The following is a 27213-nucleotide window of genomic DNA, read 5'->3' on the forward strand; positions in this document are numbered from 1 at the left end:
GGGGCAGCTCCCCTGACTCGTGACGCATCCGGAGCGGGGCGGGACGGGGAAGTACAGCGCAAATAGCGAATGCTGAATGTGATTAGGAGAATTTGAACAACAGTGGACGGAGCATCAAGAGATATCTGAGATCTCCTTAGAGACACACACCTGTTGGGCAGGAACTTCTTACGACTTCTGCTTTCTGAATCGGTCGAGAATTCAGAAATGACGGACACTCTTATTCCCAATGGTTGCAAGACCAACGGACCGGTGGAGAATGGCTACTTCAAAAAGGTAAGAGAGACTCGAAGTTTATTTCTGTTTTTCTCGAAGGTTCCTTGCTTGTCTGACGTTAAGTTCCTCAAGGCTTTTTATTAGTCACGGTTTTAGATGTAGCATCACTGCAGTTTTGCTAGTGTTGTTTTGAAATGATACGTGACAGTTTTATGTTCTTTCATGAGTTGTAAAACGTGAAGTGTAGACATCAAGTGAAGGAGCAGGCGTTCAGCCTCTCTCCTTCATAAGGTGTTTGTAATAGGATCTGTTGGAGATGAACACACATCTGCGGGGCATGTGGACGGTGGCGAGCTCTGCTGCCCACAAACAATGCCAAGGGAAGACAGTTTAGACTCAGTAGGACCAATTAACCCTGTATATATTTCTTATTTGAAGGTTCAGTATCCCACTGCTTTCTGTATTTTATTCACATATTCGTTTGGTTTCTTAATTACAACTTTTATTTCAATGTTCCTTACAAAAAATACCATGCTAACCATAGTTACTCCATGCAGTGTTTCTACAATAAAAACGTTAGCAGATTGTTATTAGGATTAGGGCTGCAACTAATTATTATTGTTATAATTGATTAAACTGTCTATTATTTCTTTGATTAATTAGTTATTAATAATAATGTTAATGAATTATTAACAACAATTGTTATTCCATATCCTGTCCAGTTTTGTCCTTCAAACAATGTGCAATTTGAAGGCAATGAAAACAAACGTAGTGAATGTATCTTAAAAATGATAATAAAGAAAAACAAAAGCGCAGACTAGGTATGAGGGAGGAACACATTCACCCATCTGAACATATTACATTTATACTCCATTACAGTAGTACATTCACAGCTACTGCTCTTATATAAAACACAATACAATTACTTGTGATACATATAGAATTTTATACTTGCATTTAATATCTATCAAGAAATATTTAAGAAAAATGTATGTTTTTGCCAAAGCTATTGCATTGATATTCAGTTGCGCTCTGTCTGACTCACCTGCATTCTTGAGCTGGTACTCATGCACTGAAGTCTGAAGATAAGTCTATAATAAAATTTGTTGTCAATTATCATTATCAATTATTAGAGTCTATACAAATGTATAGTCTAATTTGGAGCCACTGTCATCATAAATTTATAAACATTACAGAAGACAATCCCATATGATTTTGCAGAACTATCATATTTGGAGGGAAACTGTGGTTACTGTGGTGAATTATTTGTAAGCAAGTTGTGTAAAGATCTGATTTTGGTATTTTCTTGAGTTTTATTTGGACTTAGATTTCTTTAAATTCAGGTTCTGCAGTGATCATGGTGAAATTGGTTCAGTGTATTTGTAAATAAACCATTGAGTGACTACAGGATTCAGTATTACTCTTCACACTTATAAATGCTTATGAATATCTTGTGTCTTCTTGTGTGTGACTGAAGCCAAGTGTGCACATCTATATGTGTTTGCTGATTTTTGGAAGGGTAACGTGTGACAGGTTTCTGGCATTTATCCTAGACTCTGGAATTGTGTTTTTTTTAGTGTGAATGGCAACTGAAGAGGTCTATTGTCTCTGTTGAGCTCACCTCTCTTTGTGTTGAGAGTATCTATTGGGCTTTATTGTTCAGGGCTTCTTATTGATATTAAAGTGGTTGATGTAAAACTGGCCCAGATAGTGATTAGTTTCTCTTGGGATGTTTTTCCGAAGGCCCTTCCACACGAAACAGGAGGTGAAACAGCAAAATGAATCACAGACTGGGTTTTCTGAGTTAATGTGGGCAGTTAATATGGTTATGGTACTGCAAAGCTGAGTGGATTTTAGAGGAAATGCTGTTTGTTTAGAACATTTCCTGTGTCTCATTTTCATTTATTACATGAATTCTTTGAAAATGAGTGTGGTCGCCATCTACAGCGAGAAGATTTCAGGCCTGTTACCAGGTGGGGGCTGGTTCGGAGCGGTGATGTGGTTTTGGTCCATTTCCTCCTGAGCTGACCCTGCTTGGGCTGCGCTGCATGGAGAAACTGAATTGCAGATTCAGCATTTTTTTTCCAGTTTTCCTCCTATTAGCGTTGCATCTGCCCAGTGACAGTGCATAGCCAAACCACAAACATTAATGAAACACAGATGCTCCCATCTCATGTCCTGGCAAAGGCAGGAGAAGCTGTTCAGTGCTTTAGGATTAGTATAACATAGCTTCTGAACATCTCACAGCATTATGTAGATTAAGTAAAGTGATCAAACAGCTGTGAGTAAGAAGGAAAGAGTGCTCCTTAAACTAAAATGAAAACATTCATCAGAATGGCATACACTCTCTGTTACGTAATTCTTTAATGTTTACTGAAGCCCAACTTTGTGACCCCAATGCAGAGACAGAACGGTTAGTCACTGGTACATTTTTGTCCAAGGCTGAGAATAGAAATTAACATTTGTTACTGTAGTCTCATATTTGTGCAGATACCCGCCATATATAACAGTTGCATAATGCTGAACACTTATACAACTCAGTTGAGGCCCTGCTTTCTGTCACATTTGTCCCCTGTTTTGATTAGGACCTTGTTTCTGCTCTGCCTGCGCTGTTAGTCCAGGGTAATTGCTGTATGATTGTGGAACACAGTTGTGTTGGCAGCTCTTTGGTTCTGCTCCGCTAAACATCGCCCTGGTCAGTATTCTAGAATGTGCAGAGGTCACGTCTGGTCCCTTTGACAACCACAATTACATGTATTGAGACAGCCCATGTTTATATGGCAGCAGACTACGGTTTTCTTGTTTAAGGTTTCTACGTTCACATTCAGTCAGGTTATTAACAACAGTGACAATATAATTAAGTTGACTAGCTTAAATTCTCTGGGCATTTCGGTCAACCTGAATTTTGTGAACAAAACCGCACAGGGCAGCTAGTCTGTCATGTCATACAATACGAGAGGCACTCTGCACTGCACATGTTCGTATCTCATGTGTTGCGTTTTTTAATGTGGGGTTTTGGTAACTCGTAGAGACGGAGATATGAGCTGTGTGTTATCTGAAACTTTTAGATGTATTTACTGTCTCTCTTCCACCAGAGCTGTTCTCATCTGCACTTATAAATAAAACATTGTAACGCCACAGTCTCTTAATTAAGATTTGATAGATAAACCTTGATAGTAACCAATATTTTAAAAAAAAATTCTCAAATAAGACTTTCAGGTAGTATGAAATTCACCAGCTTTAACATTTACTTAAGTCACTGTGCTTCCAGATGTTATTCAAGGCTGTTGCAAGAATAGAAAATGGGATTGACTTTGGTTATTCATGCATACAGAGGTTTTTCAACCTGCTAACATAACAATTCAAGAGTCACATTAGTGAAATTTGGGTGAAATTTTGTGAGCATAAAAGGTCCATTGTCCATTCCTAATAGTATAGCAATACAAGAAGCACCACTCCACAGAGGTCACCTTCCAAACTAAACAGCTTTCCAAGGCTACTTCATGTGACCAACTTGAACCTAATGTGAAATCTATGATTTCTACATTAAACTGTGTTAATTACCATAAAATTGCTGAATTGACTTTCCCGTAAATGAACTATATCTGCTGTTCACACAAACAACATTCACTATCAGTATGAATCAAGCAGTCAGTTTCTCATAACTTAATACATTAGGACCAGGTTATAATGAAATAAAAATTCAGATCACTTGACCTTTCAAAGCTGGTGCTCTTATCTCTGTGCTCAGTCATATCTAGTGTACACTTTTAAAAATAGACATGTTTTCATAGTAGGATCTCATAGGAATGTATGTCAAGATAAGAGCAGTAAACAGTTTATTTTAACCATCTATATTGATACCAGCCTCCTATAAATCAGACCTCCTCCTTCAGCTATCCGATTTATGACAGGTAGATACTCTTTATAGGCGTGTCTGGGTGGGAAATTGATCTCCTTACATCACTAACTGTGTATGCCACACCTTACTGACATAGCAAGGTGTATGAGTCGGCTGGCATGTGCTTGTGTGTTTATCATTTATAGGAACAATGGAATGCATGCATTTGTAGTTTATAAGACTGTGAAATGTTCACAGTGTATAAAAACATGCAATAAATTCATTTTATATTAGCTGTCAATAAGGAGTCCTCGCCCCAGGAACAATGTGAACTGTTGTTAATCTCTTTCTCTCCGTCTCTTTCTCTGACAGGGGTGTAATCCATTTGCTCAGACGGGCCGCAGTAAACTGCAGAATAAAAGAGCACTTCTTAACCAGCAAATCATCAAACAGATGAGGATGAGAGCTGGAGCAGAGAATCTTCTCAAGTAAGTCAAGCACACTTATGTGTGGACACAAACACAAGGGCAAGCGCTCATTTATCACCCTCACCTCGCATGTTAGTCTACGGGCATGTGTGTGGATATGCAAACATATGCAGGACATCTTTCCCTAAATAACCCAATAATGTTTAAATGCATTGATGAAACATGTTTTTTTTTTTTATTTTTTTTTTTAAGAAAGTTCTATAGTCTTTCATTGACAATTTTGCTTTGGTTGCATAACAACATCTGTCTTGAAGTGTCTGGCACTGGACCATAGAGCCCTGGCTCTGCTGAGTAAATCACTGCCCTGTTTTGGAGAAATCCTTTGCTCTTTTTGTGGTGAGGTTTCAGTCAGAAGTCTTGCTGCTAACCTTTTGTCAAAGAATTTCTCTGTTTGTATGTGTGAATGTGTGCAGAAGCAAGTGTTTGGAGCTCATCTGCACTCTGATCTGGCTGTCAGGCATACCTTTAGCATTTTTACCTTTAGATTTGGAGTTGATGATAGACACAGTAACATTGTGCCTTTGTTAAAGCTGATGACTAAAGAGGCTGGGAATGCTATATGTGAGATTTTTCAGACCTGATAGATACCAGTGGAGCCAAGAGCCAGGACACTGAAACCTTAACTTTGTCAATTTTCAACCCGCTTTGTATTGTTACAATGTTGATAGTATATGTAAATGAAAATGTTTACTCGTTCTCTGTTACCTGGACAGAGAAATTCACATTTATTTGTCAGCAAAAGTCCGCCGGATGATGTGTTTGCTCCAGGGCTTTCATGAAAACATGAAGAAGCTGATTATACAGATTATACTTCCGCGTTTTTGTATCCCTGCCCTCGTACTGTCGGATCAACAGAGGGTTATTAACAAAACAGTCATTGTAAGGCTAGGTTTATCACTGAAAATTGTATCGCACCTGTCTACTCTTTAAACAGCATTATGGTAAAAACAGAACACTATGGCAACAGCTTTCTTACCTGTACGCGACAGCATCTTGCTTCGGGGGTTGGGCGGAACTAACAGAATGGCAGTTTCTTTCAGTTTTTTCCCCCTCCATTTGGCCTAAAACACTGTGTTCGTGTAGTCATCCATTTTGAAATGTTGGCTACAAACAGAGGTTTTTCAGATTTTCCGTTGTGGCATTCTCTCCATATTTAGGATTCTTCACAGTAGGGCTAAAAGTTTGCTAAAAAGTATTTCCTCCTAAAGCAAGGCAGTATTTGACTCTGGTGTATCCATAGCAGACTGGTGGGAGTGGCATTGGATGGCAACATGCGAGTGCATTATGGGTGTTGATGTTTTCCTACCTATTTGGCAAAAGGCAAGTTATTCTGTTTTCTTTAGCCAGGTAGCACCGTTTTCAAAAATCTTTTCCACTTTCTACTGTATAGGCAGCCACATTTTATTGAAAGCCCATTTTGCCAGAGATGAAGTACCTCTTTAATATCTTAAACTCAATTGTAGACTTGCTTTGCTTAGATAAATTTATTTTGATAAGTATGTTCTTTGAGATACATTTACCATGCAAGCTCTTTTTCGAACATTCTAGCAGCCAGCTGTCAGCTAGGAAATGCTGGCAATGATTTGAATGGTAACTGCTGGTCAGCCATGCGTACTACTATAGCTGAACTAGACGAGAGAGGAAAATACTGTCTGTCTAAAAAAAATGCAAAGTATCATGCAAATAATTTTTTAGTGTCACCTTTCTGATGTCCTGTTGCATGCTAATATGGTGTCAAGGGGAAGACTGTTTTCATACAAAAGAACACATCAGTTTACAGGATGTTATTGCCTTGGTGTTTCTAAAATGAATCATTGTGAATTTGAATTTTGAATTGAATTTTCAGTTTGTAACTAGTAATGTGTTTTGAGTTATTGTCCAAACTAAATACTCTGGGCCCACTGGGCTGAAATTCATTTTAAATTAGCCTTTGTTAAAATGAATAATAATAATATGTATATTTTTCTATGAGTACATTCACTTTCTTCAAATGGTGTGGCTTAATGACAAAATTGACAAAACAATATAATTATACATGTGTCAGTGTTGATCAGGGATATTTTTTTTTGGCACACACTAATTATGACGTGCAGTAAACAGAGTGCCATTACCTCAAAATAACTCTCACACTGATTATTTAATTACATACACTACCGTTTTTTAATGATATTTATTTTTTTGAAAGAAGTCTCCTCTGCTCACCAAGGCTGCATTTTTTTTTTTTTTTCTTTTCAAAAAGTAAAAGTACAATGTAAAACGGTAACCTGTGATGACAAAGCTGAATTTTCAGCATCATTACTCCAGTCTTCAGTGTCACATGATCCTTCAGAAATCAATCTAATATGCTGATTTGGTGCTCAAGAAACAGTTATTATTATTATCATTGTTGTAAACAGTTCTACTTAACAGTGCCACTTAATATTTTTGAGGAAACCATAATACAATAAGGATTCTTTGATAGATAGAGAAAAGGACGGCATTTATTTGAATCGGAATTCTTTTGTAAAAATGTAAATGTCTTTACAGTCACTTTTGAATTTAATGCGTTCTTTCTACATAAAAATGATTAATTTCTTTAAAAAAACTGATCAAAAGTTTGAATAATAAATCTACATATATTTTGGTAACACTTTTTTGTATATAATATGTATATAAAAAAATATATTTTTTTTCAGCTGATGAAATTTCAGTTTATCTCTGTTTTTAAAATACTGTAACTTGTTGCAAATTGTGTCAGGACAAGGAAACTCTGATTGCACTTTGGTTTGATTGTGGGATTTTATAATTTGCGTGATTTGTAACTGGCAAGGGCTGTTAGACTCTTTCAGATTTCTATCAGTTCTGTTCAAGGAAGCATTTATATAAATGAAACGTGAGCTGATAAGAATCACTGACATCTTATCTGCGAACACCCGCACTCGTGCCTGCACAGGCATTCAGAAAGGACAGATATTTGTGAAGTTTACTGAACTGCTGTTGGATCTTGTTGTGAAAACCACAGCTCATACATTACATTACCTCTCTCAAAAGCTCCCAGTGTTTTTCCCTGTACGATGAGAGCACACACTGTAACACTGGACAAACCGGTCGCCATGGGGATGTTAAGTGTGTCTGTTGTCTCCGTGGTTTTGAAGGACACACCTGCTGGGTTGGTCCTTGGAACAGAGCATTTGATTGGCACTGACGTCAAAGTGGCTTTAAATCTTAATAGAACAATAAAGTTTGGACAAGCTGTTTTGACTATATCTTTTGGTGATATGTTGGGGCTAAAATCTATGTTGGCTGAGTTATTGTCATCTGGCATTGGCTGGCGTTTGGATGGATATTGTGAGCTGGCTGACTAAAAAAAGGCTGGATCCAAGCAGATACAAGGCAAAAGCGGTTTGGTGCTTTTAATCCCAAAGGAACGTTTCTATATCTAGTCAAATTCCCTCTAGTCAACAGGTGAGAGTTGTGACAGGTACACTAGTGAGGTCATTGCAGTGCTTTTAAGGGTGTGCAAATGCATGTCAGCAGAAGCTGTTAAAATTAGGCTGTTTGAGAGGTGACTGTAGTGCGTCTCTCACACGTACATGCAAACACTGCCTGAGGATCTCTCTGTCGATACTTCAGTGAAACACTCTAATTACTTCTGTGTTTATTGTGTGAGTCAGATCTAAAGAAGGCCTGGTATGTATTTTAATGATATACATGATTCATATATAGGTTTTATAGCCCTTCATTAGAGGCGGATGTCTTGAGTGTTTTTCTTTACCTGAGCTCATTAATATTGGGATGAGGTGTGGATTCTTGCTCAATCTCTTTTCCTTTCATTCATAGCTGCATATCTTTAGAGGCAATCTGGAATGTTCCCTCATTCATGGGCCTCAGAGGTTTGTGGTTCATGGGAGAAAGGATAGCCACATAATAGATCGATTGTAAGAAAGTCGTCTGCTTTTAAGCAGTTTTAAGAAAGTCGTCCGCCCCCCCACCCATATTCTCTCTCTCTCTCTCTCTCTCTCTCTCTCTCTCTCTCTCTCTCTCTCTCTCTCTCTCTCTCTCTCTCTCTCTCTCTCTCTCTCTCTCTCTCTCTCTCTCTCTCTCTCTCTCTCTCTCTCTCTCTCTCTCTCTCTCTCTCTCTCTCTCTCTCTCTCTCTCTGTATTTCTCTTTACAGCTGCTTAGATCAGAAAGAATCCACATTCTTGTGTGTTTGTTTGAGTGAGTTACCATGCCGGACCGGTTTCATTGAATGCTAATTTTGTGACGCCCTGCCAATGTGCCTTTGGGTTTGTGTACAGAATAATACTGTATACACCTCATGAGGACTTTAAGATGTTTTTAGACCCCTTCTGCTGTTGAAACTGAACCACTGTATTATAATAGAAGATGTGTTGATGTGATTCCATCAGTGAGGGATGTGTTGGGTATTAACAAAGGACAAACATGGCTCATAAAAGTTATATTCACTTAAAGATGACAGAACACTCTGATCTACATTGTCACAGACCTCAAGGACCCACTGAAATAATCATGTAACAGATGGAATCAGTAATATTTCTTATTAAAGGCACAATATGTAAGATTTTTTAAATTAAAATATCCAAAAACCAAACCACTAAAACAGTGTTATATATTTTGTTCTTACATTATCCAAAATGTTTCCAAGAACGTTTAAATCCAGAGAAATAAGACATTTTAACCAGGGCATAGACCGTGTCTGTGCGTCGCCTATCAATGACATCATACCCGCGTTACCCTCGATTTCCGGTTTTATTTTGTAGAAACCATGGAAACACCAAAGATTTTAAAGATAAAGAAGCTTTAATATATTATGTGTTTTATTAGACAGGTGAGCAACTGTTTGGATACATTCATTATCCATTATGTGTACTAATAATAATACTGTTATTATTATTATTATTATTATTTATTATTAGTAGTAGTAGTAGTAGTAGTAGTAGTAGTAGTAGTAGGCCTATTAGTATTACATATATGTAATAAAGGTGTCTTGGTAGTCTTTTTTTTTTTTTCCTCTCAGTTGAGTGTGTTTATGATAACCACAAGGTGAATGTGATTTTAAAATAGAACAAAGTGAATGACAGTTTGACACAACTGTGTGTGATGTTGCTTGTGTGAATAAGAGGTCAGAAGTCTCCAGTCGAACCTGACCTGCTCACCTTCACCTCACTTCCTCTCATTTACAAGATTTTAGAATAGAATAGATTGGTTTTAGTCAGGCATATCTCTTTTTTTCTATTTAATATGTATTTGATCAGGGCTGTGTGGTTTAATTCTTAAGCCTTTCTTTGACAAGAGTGGCTGTACTGAACATTTGCCACATATTTCTATCATGTGCCTGGAAGCACACAAAATAACAAAGGCCCCAGTCTGATCAGCCTCTCCCTTTTGTATTGCAGATGTTGAACTAGCATGACATTTCAAACCAGAGACATTGTGAAATTGTGTGACTTATGCCATATTGTTTGGTGAGTTACTGTAGAAATGACCTCTGTTTATTCTCTCTCTCTCTCTCTCTCTCTCTCTCTCTCTCTCTCTCTCTCTCTCTCTCTCTCTCTCTCTCTCTCTCTCTCTCTCTCTCTCTCTCTCTCTCTCTCTCTCTCTCTCTCTCTCTCTCTCTCTCTCTCTCTCTCTCTCTCTCAAGGGCGACATCCAATAATAAGGTTCGGGAGCAGGTGGTGCTGGAGTTGAGTTATGTCAACTCAGATCTGCAGCTTCTTATGGAACAGCTGGAAGGACTCAACAGCTCTGTGGAAGTTTATCAGAACGTACAGTAAGTACATGCACACATAGCACTGATTAGGATGAAGAAAGATACAGTGAGAACTTACTCAAGGCAGATTAAGATCCATTCTAGAGACAGAATGCACAGTTACTACTCACACACATGTCCAGTTCATCTGGGCACACAGAGCCTCCCTGACGAAAGTAATGTAAGGGGTGTGCACAGAATGATATATATATATATATATAAGCAGACTCCCTGCTGAACTCCCTGCTCACTGCCCTGTATTATCACATTTTCTCTACTGATCCAGTAGGAAATTGTGGAATGTATTTAAATATGGTTTGAGTGTTAAACAGAACTGAGAGAACTACATGGTTATTGGTAGCTGAAACCATAAGTAAATTGGGCAAAATATTTAATGAAAAAAAGAAAGGGAAAAAAAAATGCAGAAGGGCCAGGGAATGTGTAGAATTCTCTCCGTGTTTGGAGACTGAGTAAACTGAAGGACAATAATGGAAATGTTAGTAGATCAGAAACTGCACAAATCATTATTTGTAATCTAATGACATCCACAAGTGGCGCGATGCGACAAAAGACAATAGAACCCATTATAATCAGTGATGTTGTCTACACTAGATGCGGCGTTGTTTGTTTTTTGGGTTTTTTTTTTTAAAGTCACAATAAAATCTACTTATGGAATATTGCAGTGTTTTATTATAAATGATTTATTCATGCACATTTTTTTAAAGTTCATATGTCTTCATAATCTTTACTAAAAATATTAACGTCCCCTCCCCCTCTTATCAACACCTCTGATAACGTGTGCATCGGAGGGCGGGACAATAATCCAGTCATTCAAATGAGATCGCAGCAATTTGCAAACAACAATCCCATCAAATCCCAATGGACACATTATTATTTTTTTTATTTATTTTTTTCTTGTTTGAGAAGCCTTTTCACTCAAATATATGTCACAATAGGAAAGAAAAGACTATTGCAATTTTCGTTTCTTAATGAGTTTGAAATCATTGCGACATGATTGCCACAACAACAGCAATAAACTGAATAAATACCTGGAAACAATGTGTTTTGAGCACCAGCAAATCTGAAAAGATCTGTATACATTGCCATATGCCATGCATTTTATGCCGAAGACTGATGAGCATGACTTGCAGCACTTAAATTAAAATACACCCCATAAAGGTATATGTGCGTTCTTACCATTTTGAGAACAAAGCTCCCGAAATACACCCGTGTAGCTGCGTAGGATATGAGCGCCTATCAGTTTTCAATGTAGCTATCTTCGGGCAGCTTGATGTCATCTACACACTCATTAAACTTTGATGGGTGAGGCATTGACAGAAGACGTTATTGCGACACTGTAAAGTGATGGTGCTATGAAGCCATGTGCTATTTTAAACCATGTTCATAGCTTGGAAAATATGTTAATTTGACTAGAAACACTGGAGACCAGAAACGCAAAGGAAATTCCGCTATGAGTCGAGCGAAACTTCCGCGTTCAGGAAAAAGGTGGATTAGAGAGTCTCCTCTACTTATGCTACCCAATGATCACTCCATTGCTATGTACCCTTATATTTGAGAAATAATCTAAACTTGGCTGAAGTTTAAAGAGAAGACAAGACTTGGGCTGCAGGTTCATTGGTCAGTCGAGTTCAGTCAATCTTTTCAAGTTTCTTTACAAATTCCCAATAGAAAGAGACTCCACTCCACACAACTGGTCAGACAGGTTTATGCGGAGGTGGTTTGACAGATTGATGATTCTGGTGAATCCTCAGGCTCATCCTCCCTTCTCACACACATGCCACATGTGTCCCCCCTCAAGTGTCAGAAGAGGATGTGCACAATTTTTCTTTTTAATTTTGTGTTTCTGCTTCCTTTTCCATGGTATCACATTCATAGCATGTATGATAAATTCTCTTACTCGCATCAGATTCTTTCAAAATATGTGAAAAAATGTCATTGCTTAGAATCGTCATACCCTAAGATAGATGGCAATAGAGAGAAAAAAACATGTCATCTATATTCAAGTATGTTTAAGCAATTCTTTCATTAGGCATACAAACCCTGCAGCCAAAATGAAAGGATTCATTAGTGGCACTGCAGTCATGCTTTTGTGACCGTCACGCTGTGTATGTTGTGTTTATTTTGTAGTCCTTGAGTGTGTTTCCTTGGTTACGGTTGGATTCTTGTCTTCTTTAAATCCTCTCTAAGCCCTCTTTTGCCTCTCAGACCACTGTGAGTGAAGCTGTGCGCACGTATACACCCTTGAGTGTCTTTGGCCTGCTTCATTCTCTGCATGAGAACAGCCGTCTTTCTCTGCTCTAAGAAAGCTCAGCCATATTTTCAGCTCAAACCCTGCTTAACTGAGCAGGGCTGGCCTAGTTCTTCATCAGCATTAGCTTCATAACATGTTGAGGCTTACAGTTAGAGGTTTGTTCCTCTAGGCCAAGCACTAATGAAAGAGTGTTTATCCCCTGTGCCTGGAGGGTTCATAGTAAACCAGAAAAACCTCCTGCAGACATCTGCACCTGATTCTGAGCCCCTGACCTACATCTGTAATTATAACTCACTGTAAAGCTGTAAACATGAGAGACAATCACCCTTTTTTTTTTTTTCTTTTAAGTAAAAGTATGGTATGTGTTAAAGGGATAGTTCACCCAAAAAATGAAAAAAATGAATCATTTACTCAAGTTGTTCCAAACTTGTATGACTTTCTTTCTTCTGCTGAACACAAACGAAGATATTTTGAAGAATGCTTTAACTGTTTTAGTCCATATAATGAAAGTCATTGGGGTCCAAAACAACACCATTGTATGGACAAAAAACAAAACAAAAACATAACAAAACCCAAATACTATTTTTCAAAATATTGTCTTTTGTCTTCATTTTCATTTTGAACTGTCCCATTTTGGAGAACTTTAGTTTAACCAAGGCACTGGTTTGTTGAAAGGATTAGTTCACCCAAAAATGAAAATTCTGAAAAATGCTGCGTAACAAATGAGGTTCATTCTCGTGTATTTTGCAGCACGTTTGAGTTTCCGCCTAAGGTTTGTTCTCGTACGTCATTCAGGTTCGGTTGAGCTTTTTATATTCACTGATCAATGTTTATATGTGAGTAAAAGCCTAAATTAAATCTGTTCATCATAAAAAGTGATCAAATCTCTTCAGAAAATTTGGACTAAACTGCTCAATTCATATGGATTAGTTTTACTATTTCTTTATGAACTTTTTGAAGTGTCAAAGTTGCAATTGCGTAGGCTGTCTATGGAGGGACAGAAAACTCTCAGATTTCATCAAAAAGATTTGTGTTCCGAAGATGAACGAAAGTCTGAAATTTCTACAAACCTGCTTTATTTGTCCTGCAAAACAAACAAAGCCTATCACCTTCTGAGTATGACTGACTGTGAGAAAGGGAATATTCCCATTGGTGCAGTGTTATCGCCTGTGTTTCATGCACAGAAGACCGAACAGAACAAGGTCTTCCTGTAGCTGCACACACTATGGCATTCTCTTTTGCACCTGGCTGCCAGCTTACACTGTGTGTGTGTGTGTGTGTGTGTGTGTGTGTGTGTGTATCAGTATAAGTACAGAACTGCATTCTTTCATTGCTTTCATGCCCTGCACCCCCCTCTATCCCTCTCTGTCTGTTTTTGAAACAAACTTTTTCTCATGGCCTGAAGAGCGTAAAGTAACAAAACCTGTCTTCTGTTCTCTGTGCATCACTGCAGTCAAAGTTCTCTGCACCGTGATTGGTTTGCATTCTTTGAAGTTCTCATTACATGGTGCACTGATGAACGTGATGTTGTGATGTGTGATTCAGTGCTATACTTGCAACATGGGAATGTTATTGTTATTCTCTGGGAGTTTGAAATGAACTTTGTTTCCAGTTTGAGAGTGAGATCTTATATTTAGACCTGCAAGTAATCTGTTCCAGAATTTGAACACCTGACTTACACAGACTTCTACAAATCTCCTGCCTCTTGTGTGTTTAATTACTTGGTTACACTTTACAACAAGGTTCAATTTGTTAACCTTAGTTAATGCATTTAGATAACAATGAACAATACTTGTACAGCATTTATTAATCTAGATTATTTATGAATAAATAATTGTTTGTTGTTTTTACATAATACATTAATTGTCAAGTTATACAACTCAAAATGTTAAAACTGTTTTAGCATACACTACCATTCAAAAGTTTAAATGTTTTTGAAGGCTGCATTTATTTGATTAAAAAAAACAGTAATTTTGTGAAATATTACTATAATTGAAAAACTATATTATTATTTAAAAAATATATTGTAATATATTTTACAATGTAATCTGTGGATTTTTTTTATTTTTTTTCAGGATTCTTTGATGAATAGAAAGTTCAAAAGAACAGCATCTATTTGAAATAGAAATATCTAATACCATCATAAATGACTTTACAGTCTTACTGAAAATCTTTCTGCATTTTTTTTTTTTTTTTTTTTTTTTTATGCATAGAGAATTTCGTTTAAAGGCACAATTCCTTAAAGCACGAGTGATATTTCCTGTCATTTCCTCTGATCCAGCAATATTTCTCACAAACATTTCCCAGAACCACACTGTTGCTGCACTGTTATCTGTCATCTAGACACAATCAGGAAAGACCAGGACTGCCTCTCATCAGTTCACACTCATGTATTCTCTAATCTGTCTTCACCCAGACTGCTTTGAGTTAATGCCCCACCAGTGCAAGCATGGTAACTTGTTAATGCAATGGCAACTTGTATATAATTATATTGTGCTGAAGTTTACAAAGTTTGATCAGCACAAAATGTAGCAGACATACCCACTCATACACATACACCTCTTTCTTAGCTCACATTTTTAATAGTCAGTATTTTTCTATAACGTAAGTAGGTTAATAGGCTTGTGATGGTAAACCATCCTTTACTCAAGAATCAGCTGTTTCAGTCTTAGAGCTGATTTAAACTTGCAGAGAATTGTCGTCATATTTGTAATGTGTGAAAGGGGTGACATACATAAGCATGTCTCAGTTCTGAGTCACATACAGATTAGGAGGTCTGGCCTTTCTGAGTCAGCCTTGAAGTCTTATTCTTTCCTACTAAAATACTGAAAGTATTCTCCTTTGGTTTTTCCCAATTTAATTTCTTCTTTTTATTCATTTCACAGAGAGACATCCAGTATTCCGCTCATCCCTCTGGGACTGAAGGAGACAAAGGATGTTGATTTCTCTGTTCCTCTCAAGGTCAGTTCTTTTCACAACACCTGCTCAATGTTTACCTCAGTTATCAGGCCTTCAGTTAGGCGGCTTTCGTGATTCTCAAAGCTTTTCTAAGTGAGAATATAAAGTGGGTCACAGAATAATAAACAAGGAAGCCAAAGACTCAATAAAACTTAAATTGCATTTTTGAAAGTCTACAGTGATGTTTGATGCAAGACATTTATTATCTTATAAATAAGTGGGTGTTGAGATGTTTGTTGAGAGACGAGGATCAATCAGATGCTTCCAACCTGTAATTTAGCTGATCTGTAATAATAGCCATGCAAGTGAATCTATGACACTGTGTCATTGTTACATCTGTTTTCTCACAGACAAGTTTAACAAGGAGAACAGGCCTGCGAATACTTGACTCTGTAGTGTTTTTGTGTTTGCGTTGTCATTATGAATAAATTGATATGAAAATGCTTTATTTGAACAGGACTTCATCCTGGAACACTACAGTGAAGATGGCTCAAACTTTCAGGATCAGATCGATGACCTGATGGACCTGAGACAGGTATGATACAACATCTGAAAAAGGTGCCAGATTCGATTCATGGTTGAAATTGAAGTTTAGGACAAAATAAATCTGATCAGTGATGATCATAAAAACATAATACACAAGGCAACCAATGAGACTGGTCTTATTAAAGGTCTTGAATTAAATGTGTGTGTTTCAGGCCTGTCGGACCCCCAGTCGAAATCCTTCTGGTGTGGATTTGCTTTCCAACTACTACAGTCAACTTTCCTTCTTGGAGACTCGGTTTTTCTCCCCTACACGCCAGCTTGGCATTTTCTTCACATGGTATGTTGCATCTCGCCCACACCAGCAGTAATGTGCTTGTAATGAACTTGTACGCTACTGTATCAGCTGTAAACATAACTCGTTCAGAGGTAGCACACAACTGGTCTGACTGGGCTGTCAGGCTGCCTTTGTTGTTTTTATGTTTATACATCAGCTTTTTGTTTCATTTATACCCTAGAAATAAAGGGAGATGACAGGATAAATAAGAAAATGTGTCATCATAAAAAAAGCTGGAGAGAGCTGAACTGTTAATAAGCTTACAATATGCAATTCCTAATAACACAGCATTGCATATGTAACTGAAAAAAAAAAAAAAAAAAGCCTCACCTGTGGTTTGCGTCAACATGAGTTTTAACACATATTTGTGCATACGCAGGTATGACTCCTTTACCGGCATCCCTGTGTGCCAGCAGAACGTCTCTCTGGAGAAAGCCAGCATACTTTTCAATATGGCAGCTCTCTACTCCCAGATTGGCACTCGTGCTGACAGACAGACACAAGCTGGACTCGAGGATGCCATCGCTGCCTTCCAGAAATCTGCAGGTGAGAGGTTTTGAGTATATGCACTTATTATATGCAGATAGGTTTGTGAGAAGGTAAGTAAAGTATCCAAAGATGGCCTAATGAACTCCTGCCTAATGAAAACAGATGTGTATTGAGGTTCTGGTTGTGTTTCAAGGTGGAGTGAAAATGATGTAATTCTTCCCCCTCAACAGCAGATCTGTCAGAGGCTCATGGGAACTCAGTGGCTTGTGTTGGCTTTTAACCTCCTTAAAATAACAGCAGCATAAAGAGAGATTTGACTGGCTTTCTTAAGCTATCAAAACAGCCAACCCCACTGTCTTTCATCACATAGAATGTTTTGTATATCTCCACCGGAAAGAAAGTCCAAATATGATCCCTCAAACAAAAACTGATTCACAAACTGTCTCTAAGATCTGTGTTGTTTGCAAAAGCATTAAATGGAGGAAATGACAATGCTATTTTATATAAGCTAAATAATGTTGTGAAGCTTAAGAAATTATCTAGAATTTTCTGTTTAATTTACACTGTGCTGCAGTGGACAGCAAATATAAGGGGACTGGTTTGTGTAGATGCACTGTTGAATGTTGAGTGTAATGTTGAATTCTGTCTGGTTTTGTTTCTGTATGTTCTGCTGTAGGTGTCCTGCACTTCCTGAAGGAGACATTTACACACACTCCCAGTTATGATATGAGTCCTGCTATGCTGAGCATGCTGATCCGGATGATGCTAGCACAGGCGCAGGAGTGTGTGTTTGAGCAGATCACTCTGCCAGGAATCCGAAATGAGTTCTTCGGCCTGCTCAAAATTGCCCAAGAGGCTGCCAAGGTATTTGTTAGACGAAAAAATTGTTCACACTAAAAAAATTCTTCATTTCTTTCTTTATTTTATTTATTTTTTTGTTTATTTTAGATATTTAATTGTGCATGCTCATTTCCCCCATTTTTACATTTTAGATTAGCTTTTTTTTTGTCATCAACTGTCCCTTAAAGTTAATTTTTAAATCTTCAGCAAATCTCAGAAAGAAATTCTGTACATTAAATAATTTTTAAAGCTAGTGAATTCAGACATCACAACATTATAAAGTAATTAATATTTATTTAGTAAGTATGCATTAAATTTATCAAAAGATACAGTAAAGATGTATAAAAATATTTCTATTTCAAATAAATGTTGTTTTGAACTTTGTATTCATCAAAAGGATCCTGAAATCCTTAATATTTAGTTTCAACAAAAATATTAAGCAGCACAAATGTTTTCAACATTGATAATAAGAAGAAATATTTCTTGAACAGCAAATCAGCATATTAGAATGATTTCTGAAGGATCATGTGACACTGAAGACTGGAGTAATGACTGCTTTGCCATCACAAAAATAATTACATTTTGATGTTACAATAGAAAACAGTTATTTTATATTGTAAAATATTTTACAGTATTGGTATTTTTACTGTATTTTCAAATAAATAAATGTCAAATAAATGCAGCCTTGATGAGCAGAAGAGCACTTCTTTAAAAACATGAAAAAAAGCACACTGACCCCAAACTTTTGAAAGGTAGTGTATGTATAAAAAACAAATCACAGAATTTTGCTATGATGTTATTTCTGTTTTAACTCAACCTTGGGGCGTTGGTATGAAGGGACATTTTTACCTCTAAATACATGACCTATTGTTCCTATCAGTATGCAGGTCTTTTTTAAAGCCTATAGTTACTCCTCTGTCCGGAGTGGTTGTGACATTTACCCCTCTCTCCTTTCTGTTCTCAGGTGGGGGAGACCTACAGTCAAGTTCACCAGTCCATGATCCAAACCCCCATTAAGAACAATGTGCCCTTTTTCTGGACTACCATGTCCCACCTGAAGACCAATCACTACAACTCACTGGCCCATTACTTTGTCTCCACCGCTCTGCTTGACCACCAGTGTAAGTCAAGCAGCCAATCACAGCTCTTGGCCAACTCCCATTGGCTGACAGCCCTCTGGAACCTTTAAAGGTTACCTTTGTGTCTCATTCATAGAAACTTTTTCCTTTTCCTTGTGAAAGTAAAGAAGGATTCAGGTATCAGTTCTTTAATGGACTTTATTCTGTGGAGTGTTTTTTTTTTTTTTTTTTTTTTTGAGGATGTAAAGAGGGAGGCAGATGAAAGCCAGAAACTGTTCAGTATCTCGGCTACTTTTGACAGTGTGGTAATAGACTGTGCCAGAACAAATGGGATTATGTAACATTCTCTTATTCAAACAGTCACTTCTCCATCCTCTCTCCCTCTCTTGTGTATTTACGTCTCCATAACAGACACTTTTGGCTATTAATGAGCTTATTTGGACTCAACAGACTTAAGGCATTTACACATCCCGTTGTGTATTTATTAACATTTAATATAGCCTCAGTGGAATGATATGAAATTTACAGGAATGTACCCAGTTTTATTGAACAAAACAATGCAGTGTTTAAATATTGGTGATATATGTGTCTTTATGTGTAGTGACACCTAGTGATGATGAAGACAAGCAAGAGAAGGCTTTGTCACAACTATACGATGCCATGCCGGAGGGGCGTTCTCCTCTTGACATCCTGAAGAATAAGGAAGACAGACGGAGAATAGGTGAGAGGCTCATACATTCTGACCTGTGAGTTGTAAATGATTGGGATATTCCACTTCAGCACACTGAACTAATATTTTCTGTCTGTTTGGTCAGGTAAAGCTCATCTGCAGCGCTCCATCATGGGACACGAAGAGGCCATCCGCACACATTCTCACTGTCGACACCTGCAAAAACTGGACATCCTGAGTGACATCCTGCAAGCTAGCCTCAAACGCTCTCTTACCAAGTTTGACCAAAATGACAAGGAAGACGAGTTCACAGACTACATGCTTGCACCAGATATTATCTGTAAGTCAGAGATAGATACTGTTTGCCCCTGATATTAACATCCACCCCAAGCGATCTGATCACAAGTGGTCAGTTTCAGAATGTTTAGTGATCACTCAAACCACATAAAGCCATGTGCTGTTAAGCCATGGTCACACTAGACTTTGAGCACACAAATTTTTTGTAGACACTGCAATGGTCATAATATAGATGTCACATTCTGTGGCGTCTTTTTTTTTTAAAAGCGCAATTCAAAATATAATGCATCCAAAATGTAAAAATATGCAGTCTACTCCACTTTACTGCAGTGCTGCAATCCTGCAGATTTAAAGTTTGTGTTCTTTTAATTCAGCTAAGCGGTCACGCTATGACAAATCAATGGAACTAAAAGTGCAGTGTGACCGCCCCTTTTGTCTGAAACGCATGTAACCATGTAACATTTGTATTATAAACACTAATGGATCTGGATGTGTCCTGGTACATTACTTCCAGGTATAAACAAATGTTCTGTCTCCCTTGATCACATGATTGAATTACTGGAGCTTAATGTTATTCACTCATTATGTAAACTTTGACAGTTCTATTGTAGTTTTTAAATCTAAAAAGTAACTTGTATGCAACAGTGAGTTTTCACTGAAGCATCACATTTTGAACTGTTTATGAGATTCTCAGAACATGACCCACATCTTACAGTAGAGAACAAAAGTGGTTATGTAAGTTCAGCTGACAGTGTAAACATGCTGTAACATTGTTTTCTTCCTTCTCTGTTAGCTAAAACAGAAAAGAAAGCTGAGATGGAGATTCCAGCTGCCACCAAGGTGAAAGTCACAGACCTATTCCATCGGCTGGTATGTGGGCTACTAATTTTACTCAAAGACAGTTCAAGCTCTTTTCACAGCACAGGAATGCTTGTGCAAATTTGCAGATTTCTTAGTGCACAGAATAGTTTTACATAATATCTAAGTATTCTGTGAGCATGTGTGCTGTTGAACAGACCCATGATGATTGACCTGTACACACTGGCCAAACAGACCATAACCTCAACAATCCAAGGTTTCAATTTCTTTTGCAAATCCAAAATACTGTGACCAGCTGGGGATGATGCTGAGCTGTAATTTTAAAATCTGTTTGGTCAGTCTGTAGAGTGTGATACTCCTTTTACAGTACTAATATAAATAACCCTGGTTTGAACATGAATTTCCAAGTGTTATAACATCCTGAAACTATGACTCTGTGAAACTCAAATCAACCTTGTTATCACTATTACTCATACTTAGGGTTAGAAGTTTGCTCAAACCTCTAACACGAAGTATTGAACTTTGGCACAAAACTCATCCTGCACTATTTGTCCACAGACATTAATGATAAATACCACATATGGAATGACTTGTTTAGGGGTGATGTGCTGTTTCATTTTGCGTGTGCGTGTGTGTGTGTGTGTGTGGTTTTTTTTTTTTTTTTTTTTTTTTTTTTTTTAACTTGATTCCTCCTAAAACGTTAATTTTAAAGATTTTTCAATTGTATTTTGGATTATTGCAAAAAATAAGCTCTGTGACCAACAAATGTTTTTGATTCGTACACGTTTTGTTCAAGATGATCTTCACAAATGAACACAACTTTTATGAATTTTGATGCTTTAATACAATCAGCAGGAGCAAAAAAAGCTAAAAGAACTACACTGCGGCCTCATGACTCCAGCGTCACCACCACAAAGCTTCTAAAAATGTTTCAATCTTTGTTTAAAGTCTACAAGTTGGAAAGTTAGAGTTAGAATTGTTTGCATCAGTGCGAGTATAAACGAGGCTGTAAATGCGGACTAGTGAGTAGATGAGATTTCCTGTTCAGTGCAATGGTGTTTATATCCCCAAGAACCTCTGTAATCCCATTTAGCCACTTGTTAGCAACCACATTTTCAAGACAAGTGGTATTAATTATGTATTTCATGTCATATAATAAAACATAAAAATATCTTAAGCTTGTAATAACACTGAACTTATTTTAGACATTTGAACAAAAACACATTGACTTAGGGATGATGGAACCAGAAGTACAAAAATGATAACTTATTTCTGAGTTTTATGACTAATTTCTGCAACACTCTATTTGGGTTTTTAATGAGGGTTTTTTACTTCATGATATCAGGATAGTTATCAAAGTGAATTTTAAGAATTAAAAACATGCTTATCACAGAAGAGGTTTATTCAGGTTTTTGTATGTATTAAATAATAACTAGTGTATTAATGTATTTTTTTTTTTTTAATTAATTAATAGATTTTAAAAAACTAGCGTCATTTCATTGACCTGTTTATCTTTAGTTAGTTTTATTTCTGTAACACCTCAAGTCTTCGTCTGCAGTAGATTCTGTGAAACTGGAAGAATGGTTTTGACTCTGTGCTAGAATCTTAGACTTGTAAATCTGGTGTGCAGAACTGGAACATTCGAGAACCACAGTGACGTATATTCTGTTCCCTCCGGCTGTGGGGAGCAGGGTAATTCAGGTGAAGGAGGCAGAGTTTATGATGTGGTTAGTTTTATGGAAGCATGTATTTGAGTTTTACCACCTTCAGATGTCTGAGTGACCTTCAAAGAACCACTGCTGTGATCCTGTAACAGTTGCCATGGGCTCTTTAAATGACCCCTCACTTGAAATTTCATTTCCGTAGTACATGGGGAGGTCAGTTTAACATATAAGCTTTGTAAGTCCTTAATCAAATCAGATGATCTTTCTGAGGCAGGGGTCAACCATATGCTGCACATGCCTTTAACCAGTGGTTCTGAACCTTTTTGACTCCAAGGCCACCCTTTTCTCAGAGAGGCCCTCCTATCCAAGCTGATATGTACCTCTAGTAGTTCTGTTTTAATAAAATCACATAAAGTCAAAAATATTAATCTTTTTTTTTTTTTTTTTTTTTTTTTTAATCATAAAAGTTAAGATTGTTAATATAACTATATTTAAATCGTTTTTAGACTTTTTTTTTTTTTTTTTGGAAGTAAGACTTTTTGGGCCCTCTTGTTGGGAACCACTGCCTTAAACTCTTCAACCTGAACATCACCTCGGATGGCGGTACTTTTCATGATGAAATTAAATAAACCTTCTACACCATATGAGCAAAACCATTCGCATATACTGCGTGAAGTCAGTGTGCCAGTGTAAGCTGGATGGTGCGCAGGTTGGAATTACAGCCAAGGACAACCAGGGTGGCAGGCTGAAGTTAAAAACACCCTGTGTGTCTTTGAATTAGGTGAGTTGCTATAGTGATTTTCTGTTGTATTTGTGTTGCGCAGGGGCCTTTGTCAGTGTTCTCAGCTAAGCAGAGATGGTCAGCTCCACGCACCGTCCGGCTGAGACTGCAGGACAGAGACCTCGGATTCACTCTGAAGGGAGATGCGCCCGTTCAGATACAGTCACTCGATCCCCTTTGTCCCTCTGCGGTGAGTGTTCATGCACAGACACCAACACAAAAATGCTTGTTCACCCTCTTTGCGAAACCGTTTTTGTCTATATAATGACAGTTCAAAACAGTAGTGGACCCCACTGACTAAAACTGTATGGACAAAAAGAGACAATTTATCAACATATCTTCTTTTGTGTTCCTTGTGTTATAAACTTCTCCCTCCTACTCCATTTTTATTGCAAATAAATAATTAATATGCCTTAATGAGAAGAACAAACAGTAACATAAGTCATGACATTTATCAGAAGAGATAACTTCTTCCTGTTTCAATTAATCTTCCTTTTATACATGTGAATGTCCCTAAAGCTGAGGATAGATATAATCTTTGACCACAGCAATTGAATGAAAACAAAACGCATACATCCACGCCCATTGCACCTGTTTTTGACCATATGAGTCTCAAGCTGTCTCTAGCAGCTGTGTGTCTCCCACAAATAACTCCCCTTATTTTGTTGGAGGACATGAACGAGTCCTCTCAGAGCTCATCTCTATGGTAACCGCAGCGTGGTCGTGCCGATAAACTCATACCATAAATATCTGAAGTGTCAGAGTGCCACACTTGCAGGTCGTGATTTACTTCTCTGACCTTTTCCTGATTTTCCATTGTTTCTTTTTCTCTCCACTATCTCTTCATCACCAGGCTGAGGGACTGAGAGAGGGAGATTACATTGTTGCTGTGGGTGACACAGAGTGTAAATGGCTGGGAGTGAGTGACGTTATGAAGCTTTTAAAGGATGTGGATGAGGAGGGCATCAACATCAGAGTGGTCAGCATGATGGATAGCAGCAGCCAGCCAATGGTAACTCCATTTTTCTCAAGGTTTTCTTTGCCTACTTTAACTCCACGGACCCTTATGAGGGTTAGAAAATTCACGTTATAATGTTTACACATCCATTTTAAAGGCTAAATGGTATAACCCCATATTATCATTTGGTATCATTTGAAAGCTTAGAATCTAAACTTTACAGAGAATACCATAACTTTTGTTTTTTTGATACATAAAGCAGTAAAATTGAGCTTATATATGCATTGGTCCCAGACACAAATTTCCACTTGATGATGGCGAAGAAAATTTTCTATGAATGAATATGTATTTTTTTTTTAAAATATATATATTTTTTTTATATCACAAGAAAGCTCTCATTCTAAGGAATTTGAGAATTTTTTTTATTTCATTGTGTGACAATCAGATCGAATGATCTTCTAAAGAATCATGCAGTGAAATATGATCACTCTGAGAAAACAAAGACAAGCGTCACATTCCAACTCCCATGACTGCTTCAACCAGTCACAAACAGCTACAAAAAGACAACATGTACTATAATATTTATCACTTTCAGCAGTGTTTTATGTAATTTCAAAGGGTTTTCTGTAAAATGACACTGGGATATTGCATTTTTACCACTGTATATGGGTATGGGAAGACTTTAGATTTGGGTAGGCAGAAATTACATAAAAAAGGTAATATTCTTCCCTTCAGGTGCATTTGAATAACTCTTGCACACAACATGATAGAGACAAAATTCTTTTTTCCAGTGTTTGCTGAAATCTAGAGGAAACAAACAAAACTGTCTGCAGGTGCTAGAACACTCAGGGCCTGAGTTATACACTTTCAAAAAAGAATTTATAACAACAACAAAAAAAAAAAATCAAAACGCATCTCTTTTTTGGGGGGTTTATTACAGCACAGACAACATATACTATAATTTCTATCACTTTCAGCAGTGTTTTATGTAACTTCAAAGGGTTTCCTGTAAAATGACACCCAAATTTTGTATTTAGAGCAGCTTTTCAATTTGGGTAGGCCAAATCCAGGTGGAAATCCCCAAAATGTCCCTCAAGCTCTATTCTCTCATTGGTTGATTTGGTGGGATTTAATCTCCCAAAGAGGAATAATATTTAATCGTATTTATTTAGATGCACTAATATTAACAATATAATTATGAATATAAATAAATAATATAAATAAACCGTTCAAAAGGGGTCAGTATGATTTTGAAAAAAGAAATTAATACATTTCTTCATCAAGGATGAATTAAATTGATCAAATGTGGCAGTAAAGACATTTTATAAAGCCACAAAATATTTCTGTTTCAAATAAATGCTACTTTATTCAGATCGAGTGTTGTTAGGGGTTTAATTGCCTCTCTCTCTTTATTTATTTCTGAAGCCCACCAAGAGTGCTACATACTGCGGCGGTCTGCCGAAGACCTACTCCATGATCTGCCTGGCACATGATGAGGATGATAAGAACCCAAAGTCTCGCAAGGTAGCAAAAAAACCATCATTCCTCAGCTGGGGTCTCAAGAACAAGAAGAGCAGCAGCACGCTGAGTCTTCCTACCGCAGATTACGATGGACCCTGGAACAGACCTTCCTATCTCAACTCGTATAATGAAAGCGCCCTCTACTAAACACACAAAACTGGATTTATACATGCGCTGACAGTGTAAAAGCACGCTATATTACAAGAAGAGAAGGAGAGATTTTTTAGAAAGATTCAAATAAATTAAAGACGGAAAATGTACATTTTGCACAGACCTATAAACACAGATGTAAGCTATACTTTTATTCCTTCATTAGTCTGTTTTTTAGAAAATCTCACATAAATTAAAGGTGAAGGATTATGTGTTTTAACAAATCAGTAGATAAAAACACGACATGTATGCTGCTCAAAGTATTTGATTTTATTTTTTTTAAGTGGGTTTGTTTTATTATTCTTTTATTGAATGGCTAAATGGTGTTATGAAGGATTTTTTTTTTCTTTTCTTTTCTTTTTTGGAAAATTCCACACATTATTCTCTTCATATTAAAATGAAGGCTGGTAGACTGGCAGCCTTTTTTGAGCCTGTAGCTTACAGACAGACCACCATAGCAGGTTTCTGTAAAGATCTTGCATCATTGAAACGGAGCTCTAATCCTGTGTCGATCACTGTAAAAGAACAGAATGTAGGAGAGAATGGTGAATAGCTTTTGCCCTTGGAATGTCTATACAAACAGTAATATTATTTGGTGAAAATCAAGTATTTACGTACTGAAGCAAAATACTATGATAGGACTATCATATGTTGCCAAATCCAGGCAAGAAGGATGGAAAATATAGCAGTGAATACAAATGCCGTTCTTATTTAACCTTTGTTCCATGTGTTTTACCTGGCATTTCTTCAGTGCTGGAATATTCACTGTCTACAAAGTAGATATTATACACATTTGATAATCAAATAATTTATATGCAAAATAAAGAGAAAAAATATCTATATAAACATGTATTCATTTTAAGTATTGGAAGTATTTAGGTTTTGTATCGTGAAACTGTAGCCTGGTTGTTGTTGTTTTTTGTTTTTGGCTACATATCTTTCTGTTACTTGGTGTAAGTTCTTCTGTTTAAATGGTATAGCTCAAAATGTGTTTTTTATCTTACTGTTTTTGACAATATTTAACTTTTCATTTATTTGTAGAAAACACTGCCTTTCAGAATCCTAGAAAGTCAGAAGCCTTTAAAATGCCTTACAACAGTCTACACTGACAAAATCGTATTAAACTGTGGACCTCCGCTCCTTGCTTGCTTTTTTATATTTTATTGTTGTTAATGAATGTATCCTTATCAGTTATGTTTCTGCTAGTGCCACATTTGGAATTATAATGACAAACATTGTTCTGAGAGGATGTTGATTTTGTAAGGTTACATATTAATGATTCTTTGAAAGTTAATGTTCGCAGACTTTTTCTTTAGGGTCAAGCCAGAATCTGCATCAGTGCCCTAAATTCTTACTTGGTTACAAATGTTAACATAATAATAAAGCGGAGATTAGTTTCTAGATTAGTTTGTCTTATGTCTACAATTTATGTAGATTACCAATGGGACACAGCTGAGGAAACGTCTGGTCTATAATGGAATCTATATTGTTGCCTACTTTTATGTTGTATATGTAAATCTTGATCTAAATAAACTATGGGGTCAAAGCTGTGGCTGCTTTTACTGTGTAAGAGGTTATTGTGGTCATTCACTGTGTAATC

The 27213-nt window shown here is 37.0% G+C and overlaps 1 protein-coding gene across 2 annotated transcripts; it reads left to right on the top strand.

Moving 5' to 3' along the window:
* rhpn2 (rhophilin, Rho GTPase binding protein 2) lies at positions 1-27163 on the top strand. 2 transcript variants are annotated; one of them, XM_051900446.1, is made up of 15 exons: positions 1-276; positions 4430-4545; positions 10188-10316; positions 15453-15528; positions 15983-16060; positions 16224-16348; positions 16725-16891; positions 17511-17698; positions 18639-18795; positions 19355-19474; positions 19569-19763; positions 20514-20560; positions 23028-23174; positions 23838-23996; positions 25368-27163. In XM_051900446.1, exons 1-15 carry the CDS (start codon positions 208-210, stop codon positions 25608-25610), a joined length of 2016 nt encoding a protein of 671 aa, XP_051756406.1. In that variant the 5' UTR covers positions 1-207; the 3' UTR covers positions 25611-27163. The 2 variants fall into 2 exon arrangements, with proteins under 2 accessions (XP_051756406.1, XP_051756405.1); XM_051900445.1 differs by having other exon boundaries at positions 4-276; positions 20514-20590.
* The last annotated feature ends 50 nt before the right edge of the window (positions 27164-27213 follow it).

The sequence above is a fragment of the Ctenopharyngodon idella genome, chromosome 7 (genome assembly GCF_019924925.1).
Source record: "Ctenopharyngodon idella isolate HZGC_01 chromosome 7, HZGC01, whole genome shotgun sequence".
Classification (NCBI taxonomy): domain Eukaryota; kingdom Metazoa; phylum Chordata; class Actinopteri; order Cypriniformes; family Xenocyprididae; genus Ctenopharyngodon; species Ctenopharyngodon idella.